Raw genomic sequence first — 15038 nt, forward strand, 5'->3', positions numbered from 1 at the left:
AGAATTTAAGAACTACATTACCCAGAGCTCTGAGTATCAACCAATCAGCGATGCATATTTTGCATAGCTCCAGAAACGTCATCACGCGTGGTCCAGATTCCGTTTTCATGGCGCTGTCCGTTCACACGTGAATCTGAGGAAGCATTGGAAGATTTTTTTTTGTTTGACTTGTAAGTAAACTTAACACGCAACTATTAACTTACTCGACTAGTAAATTAGTTTGTGTGTGCTGGGTGGTTTAAAGTCCATGAATGCATTTCTACTGCTATATTACTATATGATTAAATCATCATTGACCTACAAAAACAACATCTTGTTTGTGCATCTAAGAAGCAGTTTATGATTATTTTTACTTACAGTTTGATATATGTTTGGATTAATTTGGTTTATATGCACTATTGTTCAAAAGTTTGGGGGTGGTGTGATTTATTAAGTGTTTTTGAAAGAAGGCTCACTAAGGCTGCGTTTATTTGAACATACAGTAAACACAGTAATAATGTAACATATTATTACAATTTAAAATAACTTGAATATATTTTTAAATGTAATTTATTCCTGTGATTTTCAGCATCATTACTTCAGTCTTAAGTGTCACATAATCCTTCAGAAATCATTCTAATAAGCAGATTTGCTGCACATTTCTGATTATTATTATAAATGATGAATACAGTTGTGCTGCTTAATATTTTTGTGGAAACCGTGATACATTTTTTCAGGATTATTTGCTGAATAGAAAATTCAAAAGAACAGTGTTTAATTGAAATATAAATCTTTTGTAACATTATAGATGTCTGTCACTTTTGTGACAAATTCTACACTTTTGTACAGTAAATGTATGTTGTAATCAAATCCAAATTAACATGTGCTATTCTTTTCCACTCAGATTTGGCGCCATGACGAAGAGTCAAGCTCTTGTACCTCAGTTTGATTCTCACAAGAAAAAGAAACTTAAACTCAATGTAGAAGAAATCACATGTGTACAAGATGAGAGAAAGGAGGAGATGAATGGAAAGAAGAAAAAGAAGAAGAGAAAGGCTAACGATGAGGTGTGTGGTTATAATAGTACTCCATCTAATGTTGGATAATAATGGATATATCCACATATCAAATGAGCTATAAGCCAGAAGATGATTTTTTTCATAATGCATATTGATAATGCAAGTCAATATTTGTTTGATGTTCATAATTCTCAGGTGTGTGAAGATACAGAAAACATTTCAGAGGAGAATATTCCGATGATTCAATCTACTGAGGAAAACACTGAGATACGCAAACATAAGAAGAAGAAAAGTAAAGCTGAGGTAACTGGCTGTTATTCTGCATGTATATATGATTGTTTAAATTAATGTTAGAAGCTTACTCTGCGTTTAATATTGTGCACTCATGACTATATTTATTTGTTTTTTGGAAATGAAAGGGGCTTGAAACAAGTACACAATTAAATGGAGATCGAGAAGAGAATATACGCAAGAAGAAAAAGAAGTCTGAAGTGAGTGAAAGTGATTTCCCTTTTTAAAGGATGTATTATATGACTGCATATGAATATCATAAATATAAACCACCATATAGTTTGTGTATGTATATATATATATATATATATATATATATATATATATAATATTAGAGCTGCATGATTCTGGATAAATTGAGTATCACAATTTAGTTTGTTTAAAACAGAGGTCACGATTTTGACAACTATACAAAATAAAATGTAATTTACTAGAGTTTCTGACAAAATGTAAATGGCTGCAGTCTATTTAAAAAATATTTAATTAATTAGATTAACCCTAGATTTAAAAAAAAATCTGTTTGAATGAATGATTCAATGACTCACTCATAAAGACTTCACTTGTTTCATTACTGGATGAATCAGTGTTTTTGAACAAATCTCCTGGAATGATTGAATGACAAATGTTGTTACTTGTTGTAATTGATATAATACTGATGCGATTGAAAAATCTATTTGTGAAGCCGTTTCATATCTATATACATACATACACACAATATATATAATATAATATATATATATTTATATATATTTATATAAATGATCTCTCTTGTGTGTGTGTGTGTGTTTTCAGGTATGTGTTCCTGTAGAAAACATCACAGAGGAACCGCAGGACACTGAACCGATGGAGGAAACACACAAGCAGGAAGATCACACAAAGGAGAAGAAGAAGAAAAAGAAACAGAAACACAAAGTGATGAGAAATACTTTATTTTATATTTTATATTTGTCATAGTTTTGGAATGATGGGTAATGCTGTCCAGAGAGTTGATGCTGAATACTTGTGCTGTAAAATGCATGAATCTCTTTATTATAACGACACAGAAGCATTCATATTTTCTAGTCCTCTCTAATCCATTTAGTTCTCTGGAAGAATTGATTTGCTGTTTGTGAGCTAATATATTATAAATGATTTAATTTGAATGCAGTGAATATATATTGTAATAGATGTTTTGAATTAGCAGGACTCTGAAGCTGTTGTTCCTGAATCAGATCCGGTGACGCCACAGGAAGAAGAAACAAACACACACACTACTGAAGAGAAGAAACAGAAGAAGAGAAAGAAAAGTACAGCTGAGGTGAGTTCAAATAAACTGATTCCTTCCCATCCTTTACCACTATATGTCTATGTTTAGCATGTATGATAAAGGCAACATAATAATAATGTACTTGATTAGTTTGTAGTAGTTATGTAATATGCATAAAATATTATTATATTACATGTCTAATATGAACATATCCTGTAACATGTAATTTTGTAAAGCTTGTTTTCCCAATGGATAAATCAGTGTGTCACTTTCATTATACTGTTATGTCACTTATATCATTATTCATATATAAAACCAACAATGTTCAGATGTGAGTTTGTAGGCACACTGGAAGGCTAATCGTCCATGCATGAGTTCTCTCAGAAACTTCAATTTAAGAGTACAACATAATGTCTGTGGTGAACACTACTTGAAGATATTTGAACGTTTTTTTTCTACAACAAAAATGATGCTCTCAATTTTAAAGCACCCCTTTGGATACTATCTTTATTGCAGTGTGTAATAGAGCTGTTTGTGATTTGTAAAGGTCTGCAAAGTATCGAAGTGCACAATAAATCAAGTTATTGTCTCCTAAAATAAAGAACTGATTCTGAATAGATTGCCTGTAACGAGTCGTCAGGAATTCCAGTCTTATTTCCTGCACAAACCTATGTAGGTTTGTAACAAATTTGCATAATGCCAGCCTGTGGTTTTCATTGGCTGCCTGCGAACAATGCCTACTTTGCCCCGCCCCCTCAAACACTGTAGTTGTTGCTGAGACTGGAAGAGCCTAGTTCGTGTTTTTGACACGTTGAGAAGAAACTGTTTTCTTTCTAAAGCAAATCCACTTTAAAGGATGGAATTGATACGCTAAAACCAACGCAATCGTTACTGTTCGTATCACTGTGTGTCACGTGCTGATGAAGAGCTTAAATTCAGATATGGTAATGGGGGTTTCATTTCCGACATGCACTGTTAATGTTTGTGAAGCCGTTTCACATCTATAGATGACTACTGCTCTCTCTGGATCAGCAGCAGATCTGAATGTTCACTGTGATCATACTTGTCAAAGGTTTAATAGACATAGCATATATATATATGAAATGATCTCTCTTGTGTGTGTGTTTTCAGGTATGTGTTCCTGTAGAAAACATCACAGAGGAACCGCAGGACAATGAACCGATGGAGGAAACACACAAGCAGGAAGATCACACAAAGGAGAAGAAGAAAAAGAAAAAGAAACACAAGGTGATGAGAAATACTTTGCTTTTATATTTTATTTTTGTCAAAGTTTCAGAATGATGGGAAATGCTATCAAGAGAGTTGATGCTATTATAACGACACAGAAGCATTCATATTTTCTAGTCCTCTCTAATCCATTTGGTTCTCTGGGTGAATTAAATTGCTGTTTGTGAGCTAATATTTTATATATGATTTAATTTGAATGCTGTGAATATATATTGTAATAGATGTTTTGAATTAGCAGGACTCTGAAGCTGTTGTTCCTGAATCAGATCCGGTGACGCCACAGGAAGAAGAAACAAACACACACACTACTGAAGAGAAGAAACAGAAGAAGAGAAAGAAAAGTACAGCCGAGGTGAGTACATTTCTGATTATTATCAATGTTGAAAACAGTTGTGCTGCTTCATATTTTAGTTGAAACCATGAGCAGGAGTGTTTGATGAATAGAAAGATCAAAAGAACAGCGTTTATTTGAAATAGAAATGTTTTGAATCAATATAAGTGTTTTTACTGTCATATTCAATCACTTTTTAGGCATCCTTGCTTAATATAAGTATTATTTTCTGTCAAAAAAGTTTTTACAAAGATAGTGGATAAAATCAAGAACTTGTCCCGTGTCATTACAACATGACTGTTTATCCCACTCTGTCACACACAAACTCTCGACCCTCCTCGCCGCTCCTGAGGTCTCGCTCTTCCTCCTTATTCTCATGCGAGCACGAATGGTGCTCGTTTGTGCAAGCGACGCATAGACAGGGTGGCGTCGTGCTCAAATTCTGCCCGCATGTAGGCAGGCAGCGCATGTGGTGTGTGACAAACACTTGCAGTTTCTGTCTGAACGTGTTTCCCAGCAGGCTGTAGACGAGCGGGTTCAGGCAGCTGTTGGCGCAGGCCGCCAAGGTCACCACATGTCCCGTCAGCGGGTAGCGCTGCCATAATGTGTGGTTTCCTCTCCGCCGTGAGGCCTCAGTGTCGCCACTCAGGAGATGCACGCTGATGAAAACATTCTCCGGAAGCCAGCACACAAAAAACACACTCACGGCCGCGACGATCATGCGCAGGGCTTTGGTTCGCTGCGGCCTATCAGAGCGCAGAAGCACACGTGCGATCAGGGTGTAGCAGATGCCCATCACGCAAAAAGGCAGGGCGAATCCCAGCGTCACCTCCAGCCATTGCACCTCGGCCACACCCGCAAAACAGAAGCCACGCCCCCAGCCGTGATGCATGTGCGCAGTAGCGAATGGGATCAGCGTGCACAGGGTGGCCGCCACCCAAATGGTCACGCAAGCCCTACGGGCGACGCGCGAATGGTGTGAGACGGAAACGTGCTCGGGTAGCGCACGCGTGCTGAGGCCGGTCAGCGCAACGCACCGGTCCAGACTCATCCAGGTGAGAGAGAACACACTGCTGTACATGTTGACCTGCAGGAAGATGGCCATGCAGGAGCACAGCACTGCGTCGTCGTAGTAGTGCTCGCTCAGGTTGAACACCTCGATGAGCGAGTCCAGCACCAGCACCAGGTCAGCCAGAGCCAAATTAGTGAAGTAGAGGTCAGGGGGGCTCATGCGTTGACGAGGGTCAAAGTTCACCAGCAGAATCAGGATGTTACCCACGAGGCCGAGCGGGAAGAGCAGGACGGTGTAGATGCAGGAGAGGAGAAGATTTATGGAGTAGGTGTCCGGGAAAGTGGAGTTCGTTTCGTTGACGTCAATAACTGGCCAGTGCAGGCTGGAGTGATTCGGTCGAACGGTGGGGTCAAAGGTCATCGGATCTTCCATCATCTTCCCTTCTATCACTTCCATTGTCACATAGTGTGGAAATTTACTGGAGCTTTCTGCATTTTCTTCTCTTTTTCAAGTACTAAAATGCACAAAGACACATGCACATTGATGTTAAACTACTAATCTTGATGCAGGTTTCAAAATATGTGTATTTAAGTTGCAGTCACATTTACTGTTGCTCGGTGAGTTGATGGTGAACAATACTTCTACAGCATTTATTAATTATTTGTTAATGTTAAATGTAAAATCATAAATCTAAAAATTATTAGTTAATACTAATTTTAGTTAGTCACATTTACTATGCTTGGCGATATCCAGTTATTCCAGTAGGAATCCGTGCGATTGGTAGTTTTGCAAAAGGGTGAAAATATTCCCCATGCAGATTTCGCACATTTTCAAGTCGTTCACATGAATGTTTCACGCTGACCAACAGAAAGCTGCTTGGTTTGAAAGTGCCTTCTATGCGAGCTGCACTTTATACATCTCTACGCTATTTACAACAGACAATGGATTTGCCTGCAGAATTTTACTAATGTGCATTTTTCTGATTTTCTGTTTATTTTCACTAGTAATCCGCTGATAGTTTGAAATGAAATAGTCAAAATAATGATCTTACCGTGTGTATTGTATTAGACTTTTATCCATATTTTTTAAGTTGTCCTGGTTTGTTCTTGTATACATGTGTATATCCTTTAAGGTCATGGAGAAATAAATGTAGAAGTCTGACATTTGCTGTTGTTTCTGTTTTTTCCTCCGTTCTTCTCCTTCTCCTCCTTCGTTCTGCAGACGTTTCTCCCGGTGAATTCTCGCTGTCTCATGTACAAATATGTAAATACAGGACGGCCAGGTTATACACGGACAATGGCCGCCTTTGTTTACACCAAACAATATGATGGATAAATGCTCCATTAGATCCCCTGAAGATATAAAGTTGCACAGTGAAGGAGAACTCGATTATTTGTGTGTGTGATGGGCAAATTCTCAAAACCAGAGAAATGTATTATTTTATATACAGTGAGGAAAATAAGTATTTGAACACCCTGCTATTTTGCAAGTTCTCCCACTTGGAAATCATGGAGGGGTCTGAAATTGTCATCGTAGGTGCATGTCCACTGTGAGAGACATAATCAAAAAAAAATAATCCAGAAATCACATGATTTTTTAACTATTTATTTGTATGATACAGCTGCAAATAAGTATTTGAACACCTGTCTATCAGCTAGAATTCTGACCCTCAAAGACCTGTTAGTCTGCCTTTAAAATGTCCACCTCCACTCGATTTATTATCCTAAATTAGATGCACCTGTTTGAGGTCGTTAGCTGCATAAAGACACCTGTCCACCCCATACAATCAGTAAGAATCCAACTACTAACATGGCCAAGACCAAAGAGCTGTCCAAAGACACTAGAGGCAAAATTGTACACCTCCACAAGGCTGGAAAGGGCTACGGGGAAATTGCCAAGCAGCTTGGTGAAAAAAGGTCCACTGTTGGAGCAATCATTAGAAAATGGAAGAAGCTAAACATGACTGTCAATCTCCCTCGGACTGGGGGTCCATGCAAGATCTCACCTCGTGGGGTCTCAATGATCCTAAGAAAGGTGAGAAATCAGCCCAGAACTACACGGGAGGAGCTGGTCAATGACCTGAAAAGAGCTGGGACCACCGTTTCCAAGGTTACTGTTGGTAATACACTAAGACGTCATGGTTTGAAATCATGCATGGCACGGAAGGTTCCCCTGCTTAAACCAGCACATGTCAAGGCCCGTCTTAAGTTTGCCAATGACCATTTGGATGATCCAGAGGAGTCATGGGAGAAAGTCATGTGGTCAGATGAGACCAAAATAGAACTTTTTGGTCATAATTCCACTAAATGTGTTTGGAGGAACATTTTCTGCACATGGGACCGGGCGACTGCACTGTATTAAGGAGAGGATGACCGGGGCCATGTATTGCGAGATTTTGGGGAACAACCTCCTTCCCTCAGTTAGAGCATTGAAGATGGGTCGAGGCTGGGTCTTCCAACATGACAATGACCCGAAGCACACAGCCAGGATAACCAAGGAGTGGCTCTGTAAGAAGCATATCAAGGTTCTGGCGTGGCCTAGCCAGTCTCCAGACCTAAACCCAATAGAGAATCTTTGGAGGGAGCTCAAACTCCGTGTTTCTCAGCGACAGCCCAGAAACCTGACTGATCTAGAGAAGATCTGTGTGGAGGAGTGGGCCAAAATCCCTCCTGCAGTGTGTGCAAACCTGGTGAAAAACTACAGGAAACGTTTGACCTCTGTAATTGCAAACAAAGGCTACTGTACCAAATATTAACATTGATTTTCTCAGGTGTTCAAATACTTATTTGCAGCTGTATCATACAAATAAATAGTTTTAAAAAATCATACATTGTGATTTCTGGATTTTTTTTTTTAGATTATGTCTCTCACAGTGGACATAACGATGACAATTTCAGACCCCTCCATGATTTCTAAGTGGGAGAACTTGCAAAATAGCAGGGTGTTCAAATACTTATTTTCCTCACTGTATATATAATTTCTTGGCTAACTGTGTTGGTTATTTTTGTTCTCCTTCAGTTATTTTAGACAAGATTAATATAAAGTTTAGTTACACTAACAATAGGTCAATCTTTAAACAAAAAAAACTTGTATGTCTTGGCAACAAACTGAAATGAAATAAGTTGAAGTTGAAGTTGAAGTGCTAAACATAACTAAAACCTTCTATTTTAAACAGTACAATTTACAAAAGCACAACAAAATTACCAAAAATGTAACTAAAATTAAAACAAACCTGAAAATATAAAAGTAAAAACTAAAGTATACAAAATATGAAAAAATACTATAATAGTGTAGAAATAATACTCAAATATTACTGGCTTCGATCTTAAACGTCTTAAACTTCACATTGTGTGTACACTAAAGAATGCTGGGTTGTTTTAACCCAATTTTGGGTCAAATATGGACAAACCCAGCTGTTGGGTTAAATTTTTATAATGCATTTTTAATCCAACATATGGGTTTGTCCATGTTTGACCCAAAATTGGGTTTAAACAACCCAGCATTTTTTAGAGTGATACTTTGACTATTTTCGGCTCTTATGATAAAAGCATCTGCTTTATGAATAAATGTTTTGTAAATGGTATTTGAATATGATAATCATTCAGAAATTGAGGAATAAATGCAATTAATGTAATTAAGCAGTTCTATAAAACAAATGCTTTTTTGCTTTCTTTGACATGTGAATACCATTCAAAATTTTGGGGTTTGTAAGATAATATATATATAAAAAAAAAAAAGTACTTATATTCAACAATGACGCATTAAATTGATCAAAAGTGACAGTAAAGACATTTATAATGTTACAAAAGACTTCTGTTTCAAATAAATGCTGTTCTTTAGATCTTTCTATTTATCAGTGAATCTTGAAGCGATGTGAATTTTAAACAGCACATGATTTTTCAGAGTTCTGGAGATGTGAACACATCTGGAGTGGAGGATGAAAACGGCCTCGATGGAGAGGAAGAACTGAGTCCTGAGGAGAGACGAGTGCTGGAGAGGAAGTTGAAGAAGATTCTGAAAAAGGAGGAGAAGAGGAAGCTGAAGGAAGAAGGCAAAAACATAAAATCAGAGAAGGTTAAGACCAATGTTGCAGAGACGCAGGCGCTGGAATACCTCGCATGGTAGTACAAAAACAGTTATTTTCATATGTGTAAATGTTTCCTTATTCTATCGGAGATTGTTAAATATTGTTTTAACTGATTTATTTTATGTTTGTTAGCTGGTCTAAGAAACGAGAAGCGTGGAAGTTTAATAAAGCCAGGCAAACGTGGTTATTGCAACACATGTATGACAGCGTGAAGGTATGAGAAACATCAATCATCTACAGCTTTACACACTTTTTACAGTAATAAAAAATGGAACACATGCTTTCCTAATCACAGCGATCATATTCTTTTTTTTGTGGCAAAAATGCATATGCATTTCTCTCTCTCTCTCAGGTGTCTGATGATCATTTTGAGATGCTGTTATCGTATATCGACGGTCTACAAGGATTGGCACGATCCTCCACACTGCAGAAAGCTGAAGCGATTGTGCGTTGGGAAGGACAAGGGGAAGAGGCAGATACAGCAGATGCTGAAAAGAGGCAACAGAGAGCCAAACAGGTCGTCCAGATGCTGTGATGGACCCGATCATTAAACAAAACATCAAAATGAAACGTTTTCTGTCTCTGTATAAATTATACATTTTCACCCATTCAAATGAGTAGTCATAATGTCTTAGTTTGTATATGTAAAACTTGACATTCCATGTAATAAAATGATTACTGTTTTTTACCCATTGGCTGTGTTGTTTTTTAATCATGTCTTAAAATGTAACTAGGTTAGCTAACTTCCATGGTAGTAGTACATTAATATTATTTTGCCTTATGTAAATACCATGGTACATGAATGTGCTAATCATACTGATGCCATCAGTACTTTTATGAGGTTTAATCTCAAGGAACGTACACGGTTTGTTCCTAAATCGATAAGTCGTTCAGGAGAGCATTTATGTTTATTAACTGGGCACAATGTAAACAGTTTTTTTTTTAATAATAACGTTCAAATAATACATAACTTTTACGCTTGGCGTCACATCCACCGCTGGTAACATTGGCCTACATTTCCCATAATGCCGTGCGTTGCACGTTCCTTTGACGTCACACGCATCTCGGCAGGTACAGAAGTCCATCGTGCAGAATGAAAACAACTTTTGCTTAAATTTCATTAACAGCGAGGGAGCTGATCGTCAACGGATTCACATTTTGGGTAATGTAACTCTGAACTTTATTTCACGCTTTGTTGTGACTTTTCCCCTCACGGTCGTGTAAGTGAGCTGGTGCAAAATCACATCTTACTTTTAGTAGATGCGGATTTTTAGTAGTTCAACTGTTATTTGCTAATGCGGTGTGAGCAAAAGATGAGTTTTTACATGGTTTTATGGGTTTGTGTGGTTATTTAGAAGCATCATGGCAGAGAAACCTCAGCTGGTCAGTATTTCGCCAGAGGACATCGGGACTGATGAGTGTTTGCGCACATACACACACATCTACAGCCCTGATCTGCTCATGTAAGCTACTTTGAGTTTTCATTTTTGCATTGTAAGTCCCTATTGCTCAAAGACTAATGAGGGCATTCTAATATATGCATATATAGTATAAGTATTTATAGTATTTGATTATAGTATAGTGTTTGAATATTAATTAATAAATCCATATTTATGTATTATTTCTATTTTTGTATTTGTTTATATATATATATATGTGTGTGTGTGTGTATATATATATATATATATATATATGTATATATATATATATATATATATATATATATATATATATATATATATATTCTTACAGTATAATTATAATACTTTTTATAATGATAGTTTTTTGTGTGTTTGCCCAGTGATCAGGTTGCCTTCATAACCGGCGGAGGCTCAGGTATTGGATTTAGAATAGCAGAAATTCTTATGCGGTGAGTTTTCAGTAATTTTCCACTGGTTTCTCACTGTCAACACTTTGTCAAGACTGAACCTTTAATCTGACACTTTCACTCACTCACTCACTCACTTACCTTTTATCTTTAACCTTTGTGAGTGACCTTCGGTAGCATGTAGTTTTCTCAAGCCTGCATCTTCAAATTCATCAGAATATGTTTTCTGATGTTCTTGCAAAAGTTATTTGAAGTTTATTTATTTATTTATTGTATTTTTTTACTTTTCTTCCTTTAACAATTCATTCAGGCATGGGTGTGACACGGTCATTGCCAGCAGAAATCTGGAGAAACTCTCTGAGGTACTGTCTCATCAAATCTCCAAACTCATTTATGGAATTTCTTTGATGAAGAGTTATTAATCTTTGAGTGTGTGTGTGTGTGTGTGTGTGTGTGTGTTTGTGTGTTTTAGGCAGCAAAGAAGTTAACCAGCGCTACAGGCAAGCGATGTTTGCCGATAGTAATGGATGTGCGTCAACCAGAGACAATTACTGCTGCCGTGGATGAAACGTTGAAGACATTTGGACGTGTTGACGTACTTATTAACAGTAAGGCTTAAGTTAGAAGTTACCAGAGGTCAAACACAGTGCCTTAACAAAAAGAGATCTTGAGATAGATATAGATATGGACCAGCTAACACCCTCTGACCAAGTTTCTTTTATCATTCTCTAATGTGATTACATAATATAGTGTACGTAGTTAGGCCGTCTACTGGTACTCTTACATCAGGACTCCTTTTCCAGAAAAATTACATTTATCAATTATTTTTTCTTTAATGCAGTAGTTATAGTATAGACAGTTTCTTCCATTACTTTCATATTAAAAAAATATTCAATACATGCATGCCGTAACAACGTCATGTCACAGTCATGGATTTGTTTCCAATATATATTTAAAATAATAATATATATATACACATACATATATATATACACATATATATATATATATATATATACACATATATATATATATATATATATATATATATATATATATATATATATACATGCATGCATACATACACGCATGGATGCATGCATACACACATACATGCATACACACATACATGCATACATACATACATTCATGCATGCATACATATATTATTTATGTATGTTTTGTGGATTGTATTTTTCTTTCTCAGATGCTGCTGGTAATTTCTTGTGCCCAGCTACATCCTTGTCATTTAACGCTTTCAAGACAGTAATGGAGATCGACACCATGGGAACTTTCAATGCTAGTAAAGTGGTGTTTGACAAATGGTTCAAGGTAAAGATGTACATTGACCTTTGCAGAACCAAGAATTTTTATTACCAAGATATCTTGCATCTTGACTTTTTTCCTCACTTGTTCCTCACTTTGTATCGAGCAGTGATTAATAGTCAGTGTCTCATACTTTGTGGCTTTATTTTTCTCCCTCAGGATCATGGCGGCTCCATCGTCAACATTTCCGCCACACTGGGGTACAGAGGTCAGGCTCTCCAGGTGCATGCTGGGTCAGCAAAGGCTGCAAATGGTCAGTGTCCTTTTTTGGTTGATGCTCTGGTATAAGTGTCTGTTTGAGTGCTTTATTAAGTCGTATGATTGCTTTTATAAATGTTAGAATATATAGTATTCAAGTATTATATGACTAACAGTGTTACAACAATAAGACAACAATAGTATGCAGATTAATACATCAAGGTAGTATGAAGGGTGATGTTACTCCAAATCACTTTGGATAGAAGCGTCTACTAAATTAAAAAATGTAAATTAAATAAAACCATATTACATCTGGTGATTAAAATCAAAATTACCCCCATTTATCTATTTATTTTAATTAATGTTGCTGGTCTTATTGTGAATGATTCATACATGCATATATTAAAAAAATAATAATAATTGACCCCATAATGTTGGTTGCAATATTTTTTTCATGTTGACTGTTAAAGGCATAGTTCACCCAAAAATGAAAATTCTGTCATTAATTACTCACCCTCATGTCGTTCCAAACCCGTAACACTTTCATTCATCTTCAGAACACAAATGAATATCTTTTTGATGAAATCTGAGAGCTTTCTGTCCCTCCATTGACAGATACACACTATCCCTTTAAGGATATGAAATATTCTATAGGCTGAAAAAAATGACTAATTATCTGCATATGTATGTGTGTTTGTAGATGCCATGACAAGGCACTTGGCGGTGGAGTGGGGCCCCAGTGGTGTGAGGGTGAACACAGTGGCCCCAGGGCCCATCTCTGGCACAGAGGGATACCGTAGACTGGGTAAGACCAGTTGTGTGTGTAGCCAAATTTTAGTGTCTTTGTTTCTTTTTCACTATCAATTTTTATCCTCCTCTTGTTTCAGGTGGTTCTCATGCCGAGACAGCAGGGGCTTTCCGCGGCATCCCGTTGCAAAGAGCCGGCAATAAGACGGAGATTGCACATGCGGTTCTTTTCCTGGCCAGCCGCGCTGCTTCATACGTCACTGGAACTATACTGGTCGCCGACGGAGGGGCGTGGCTTACCTCGGCCAATGACATGGAACGGATGCTGGGTATTATCTCATCTCGCTCTGCAAAACTATGAACAGACAACACCGCACACAGGTGTGTGTGTGTGAGGTAGAAGACAGGTGTTTTATAAGAATCTTAACTAAAATCATTTAATATAATTAATTATAATTATTCAAAGGCTCAAACACAATTATGAGAATTACTTTTCCAAATATGTGTTCTGGTGAGCAAAATAATCATATTTGCTAACCATTTTTCTGCCACTGTATGATTGACCTGTAAATATGTGGATTGTAACTCATTGTAACTTATTTTCCCTTGTGTTTCTAGGTTTTTGGTCTGCAGAGAAAAGAAAGGATAAATAGCACGACTAAAGTGGATGAAATAACCGCAATGGACCAGTTGTGATCAGGCCAACATCTTGTATGAAGATATTGTTGAAGCTCACAAAAACATGCCCAGATTATTTTCACCCTCAAAAACCAAAGAAAAAAAGAGAAATTATATTCTGCATAAAGAAAAATAAGCCTATTTTTAGGACGATTAAAAACTTAAACTTTAAAATTAAGTAGATTTCCGCCCCAATTCTAATTTTCATAATGCTCTGTTATACTTTTTGAGTTAATTATTAATCATGAGATTTAAGGCTTAAATTAATGTCAGAACAACAAATAAAACTATGAATTATGAATGTTACAATTTTAATCCGATTCATTATTTTTTTCTCTCATTCGTGGTAATGAGAAAATAGACTGCAGTTCATGCAAATATATTTTCAAATTTTCTTTTGATTTTGAGGTGAGATATGAAAGATGTGTTCTTGACCAAACTCTGAGTCACCTGGTTTATTTATAGATACCTCTGAACTGTGCATTCTTATTACATAGCAGTTGTCATATATTTCAATTATGTTTAACCACAAAGTATTAGTAATTTTAATACATCAAAATGTCTGTTTTACTTCTGATGGCATGAATAACCACTCTAAGCACTACGTAAATGAGTGCCTTTTTTAATTTTCAGCTACAAAACATTGTGAAGAAAGGTAAATATTGTATTCTTACAGTATATACTTAACAGTTTTCATAATAAATCTTTTATAATGCTCATATTACTTTTTCAATCTATGTTATTAGCTGTAATGCTTTGTTCGGACACAAGGGGGCGCAAGAAAATCACATTAAATTACTGAAAATAACACAAATAAGCATTTCTTCTAAGTAGTCGATTATCTAATTTAATTCTGGCGAACTCTCTCGATAATGTTAGCCACTATTTTACCTCCAGGAGTGTTTTTTAATAACAAATTATGGCATTATAGTCGCCAGTTAACAGAGGCGCGTGAATGTGACATAAAAATGCCGTTATAAATCTACATTCCATCATCACCAAAGCAACCAAATGCACAGATAACAGCGCGAGGAATAGATTCTTGACG

The 15038-nt window shown here is 36.6% G+C and overlaps 3 protein-coding genes across 11 annotated transcripts; 2 read left to right on the plus strand and 1 right to left on the minus strand.

Moving 5' to 3' along the window:
- The first annotated feature begins 78 nt into the window (after nucleotides 1-78).
- Nucleotides 79-9900, plus strand: chlsn (cholesin). Of its 6 annotated transcripts, none has more exons than XM_084103501.1 (11): nucleotides 79-170; nucleotides 884-1046; nucleotides 1194-1301; nucleotides 1418-1489; nucleotides 2082-2201; nucleotides 2470-2586; nucleotides 3667-3783; nucleotides 4019-4135; nucleotides 9030-9247; nucleotides 9346-9427; nucleotides 9566-9900. In XM_084103501.1, exons 2-11 carry the CDS (start codon nucleotides 894-896, stop codon nucleotides 9746-9748), a joined length of 1287 nt encoding a protein of 428 aa, XP_083959627.1. In that variant the 5' UTR covers nucleotides 79-170; nucleotides 884-893; the 3' UTR covers nucleotides 9749-9900. The 6 variants fall into 6 exon arrangements, with proteins under 6 accessions (XP_083959627.1, XP_083959628.1, XP_083959629.1 ...); XM_084103502.1 differs by having other exon boundaries at nucleotides 4022-4135; XM_084103503.1 differs by having other exon boundaries at nucleotides 2473-2586.
- LOC311075857 (G-protein coupled estrogen receptor 1-like) lies at nucleotides 3786-6345 on the minus strand. The gene is made up of 2 exons (XM_084103507.1): nucleotides 6178-6345; nucleotides 3786-5640 (listed from the first exon to the last, which is right to left on the minus strand). Exon 2 carries the CDS (start codon nucleotides 5580-5582, stop codon nucleotides 4416-4418), a length of 1167 nt encoding a protein of 388 aa, XP_083959633.1. The 5' UTR covers nucleotides 5583-5640; nucleotides 6178-6345; the 3' UTR covers nucleotides 3786-4415.
- A 337-nt stretch (nucleotides 9901-10237) lies between the features above and the next one.
- decr2 (2,4-dienoyl CoA reductase 2, peroxisomal) lies at nucleotides 10238-14709 on the plus strand. 4 transcript variants are annotated; one of them, XM_084102112.1, is made up of 10 exons: nucleotides 10238-10375; nucleotides 10569-10676; nucleotides 11015-11083; nucleotides 11352-11403; nucleotides 11514-11649; nucleotides 12249-12373; nucleotides 12527-12620; nucleotides 13266-13370; nucleotides 13453-13641; nucleotides 13931-14709. In XM_084102112.1, the coding sequence occupies exons 2-10, from the start codon at nucleotides 10576-10578 to the stop codon at nucleotides 13963-13965; spliced, it is 906 nt and encodes a 301-aa protein (XP_083958238.1). In that variant the 5' UTR covers nucleotides 10238-10375; nucleotides 10569-10575; the 3' UTR covers nucleotides 13966-14709. The 4 variants fall into 4 exon arrangements, with proteins under 4 accessions (XP_083958238.1, XP_083958241.1, XP_083958240.1 ...); XM_084102115.1 differs by having other exon boundaries at nucleotides 10248-10375; nucleotides 13453-13719; XM_084102114.1 differs by having other exon boundaries at nucleotides 10248-10375; nucleotides 13453-13708.
- The last annotated feature ends 329 nt before the right edge of the window (nucleotides 14710-15038 follow it).

This window comes from Abramis brama, assembly GCF_963993115.1.
Source record: "Abramis brama genome assembly, chromosome: 24".
Classification (NCBI taxonomy): Eukaryota; Metazoa; Chordata; class Actinopteri; order Cypriniformes; family Leuciscidae; genus Abramis; species Abramis brama.

Bases quoted from the DNA above. Each gene is read 5' to 3' on its own strand.
- chlsn (XM_084103501.1), top strand. From the start codon at position 894: ATGACGAAGAGTCAAGCTCTTGTACCTCAGTTTGATTCTCACAAGAAA. The intron at 1,302-1,417 runs GTAACTGGCTGT...TGGAAATGAAAG, and splicing joins AGAAGAAAAGTAAAGCTGAG to GGGCTTGAAACAAGTACACA. The intron at 2,587-3,666 runs GTGAGTTCAAAT...GTGTGTTTTCAG, and splicing joins GAAAGAAAAGTACAGCTGAG to GTATGTGTTCCTGTAGAAAA.
- LOC311075857 (XM_084103507.1), bottom strand. From the start codon at position 5,582: ATGGAAGTGATAGAAGGGAAGATGATGGAAGATCCGATGACCTTTGAC.
- decr2 (XM_084102112.1), top strand. From the start codon at position 10,576: ATGGCAGAGAAACCTCAGCTGGTCAGTATTTCGCCAGAGGACATCGGG. The intron at 10,677-11,014 runs GTAAGCTACTTT...GTGTTTGCCCAG, and splicing joins TACAGCCCTGATCTGCTCAT to TGATCAGGTTGCCTTCATAA. The intron at 12,374-12,526 runs GTAAAGATGTAC...TTTCTCCCTCAG, and splicing joins TGTTTGACAAATGGTTCAAG to GATCATGGCGGCTCCATCGT.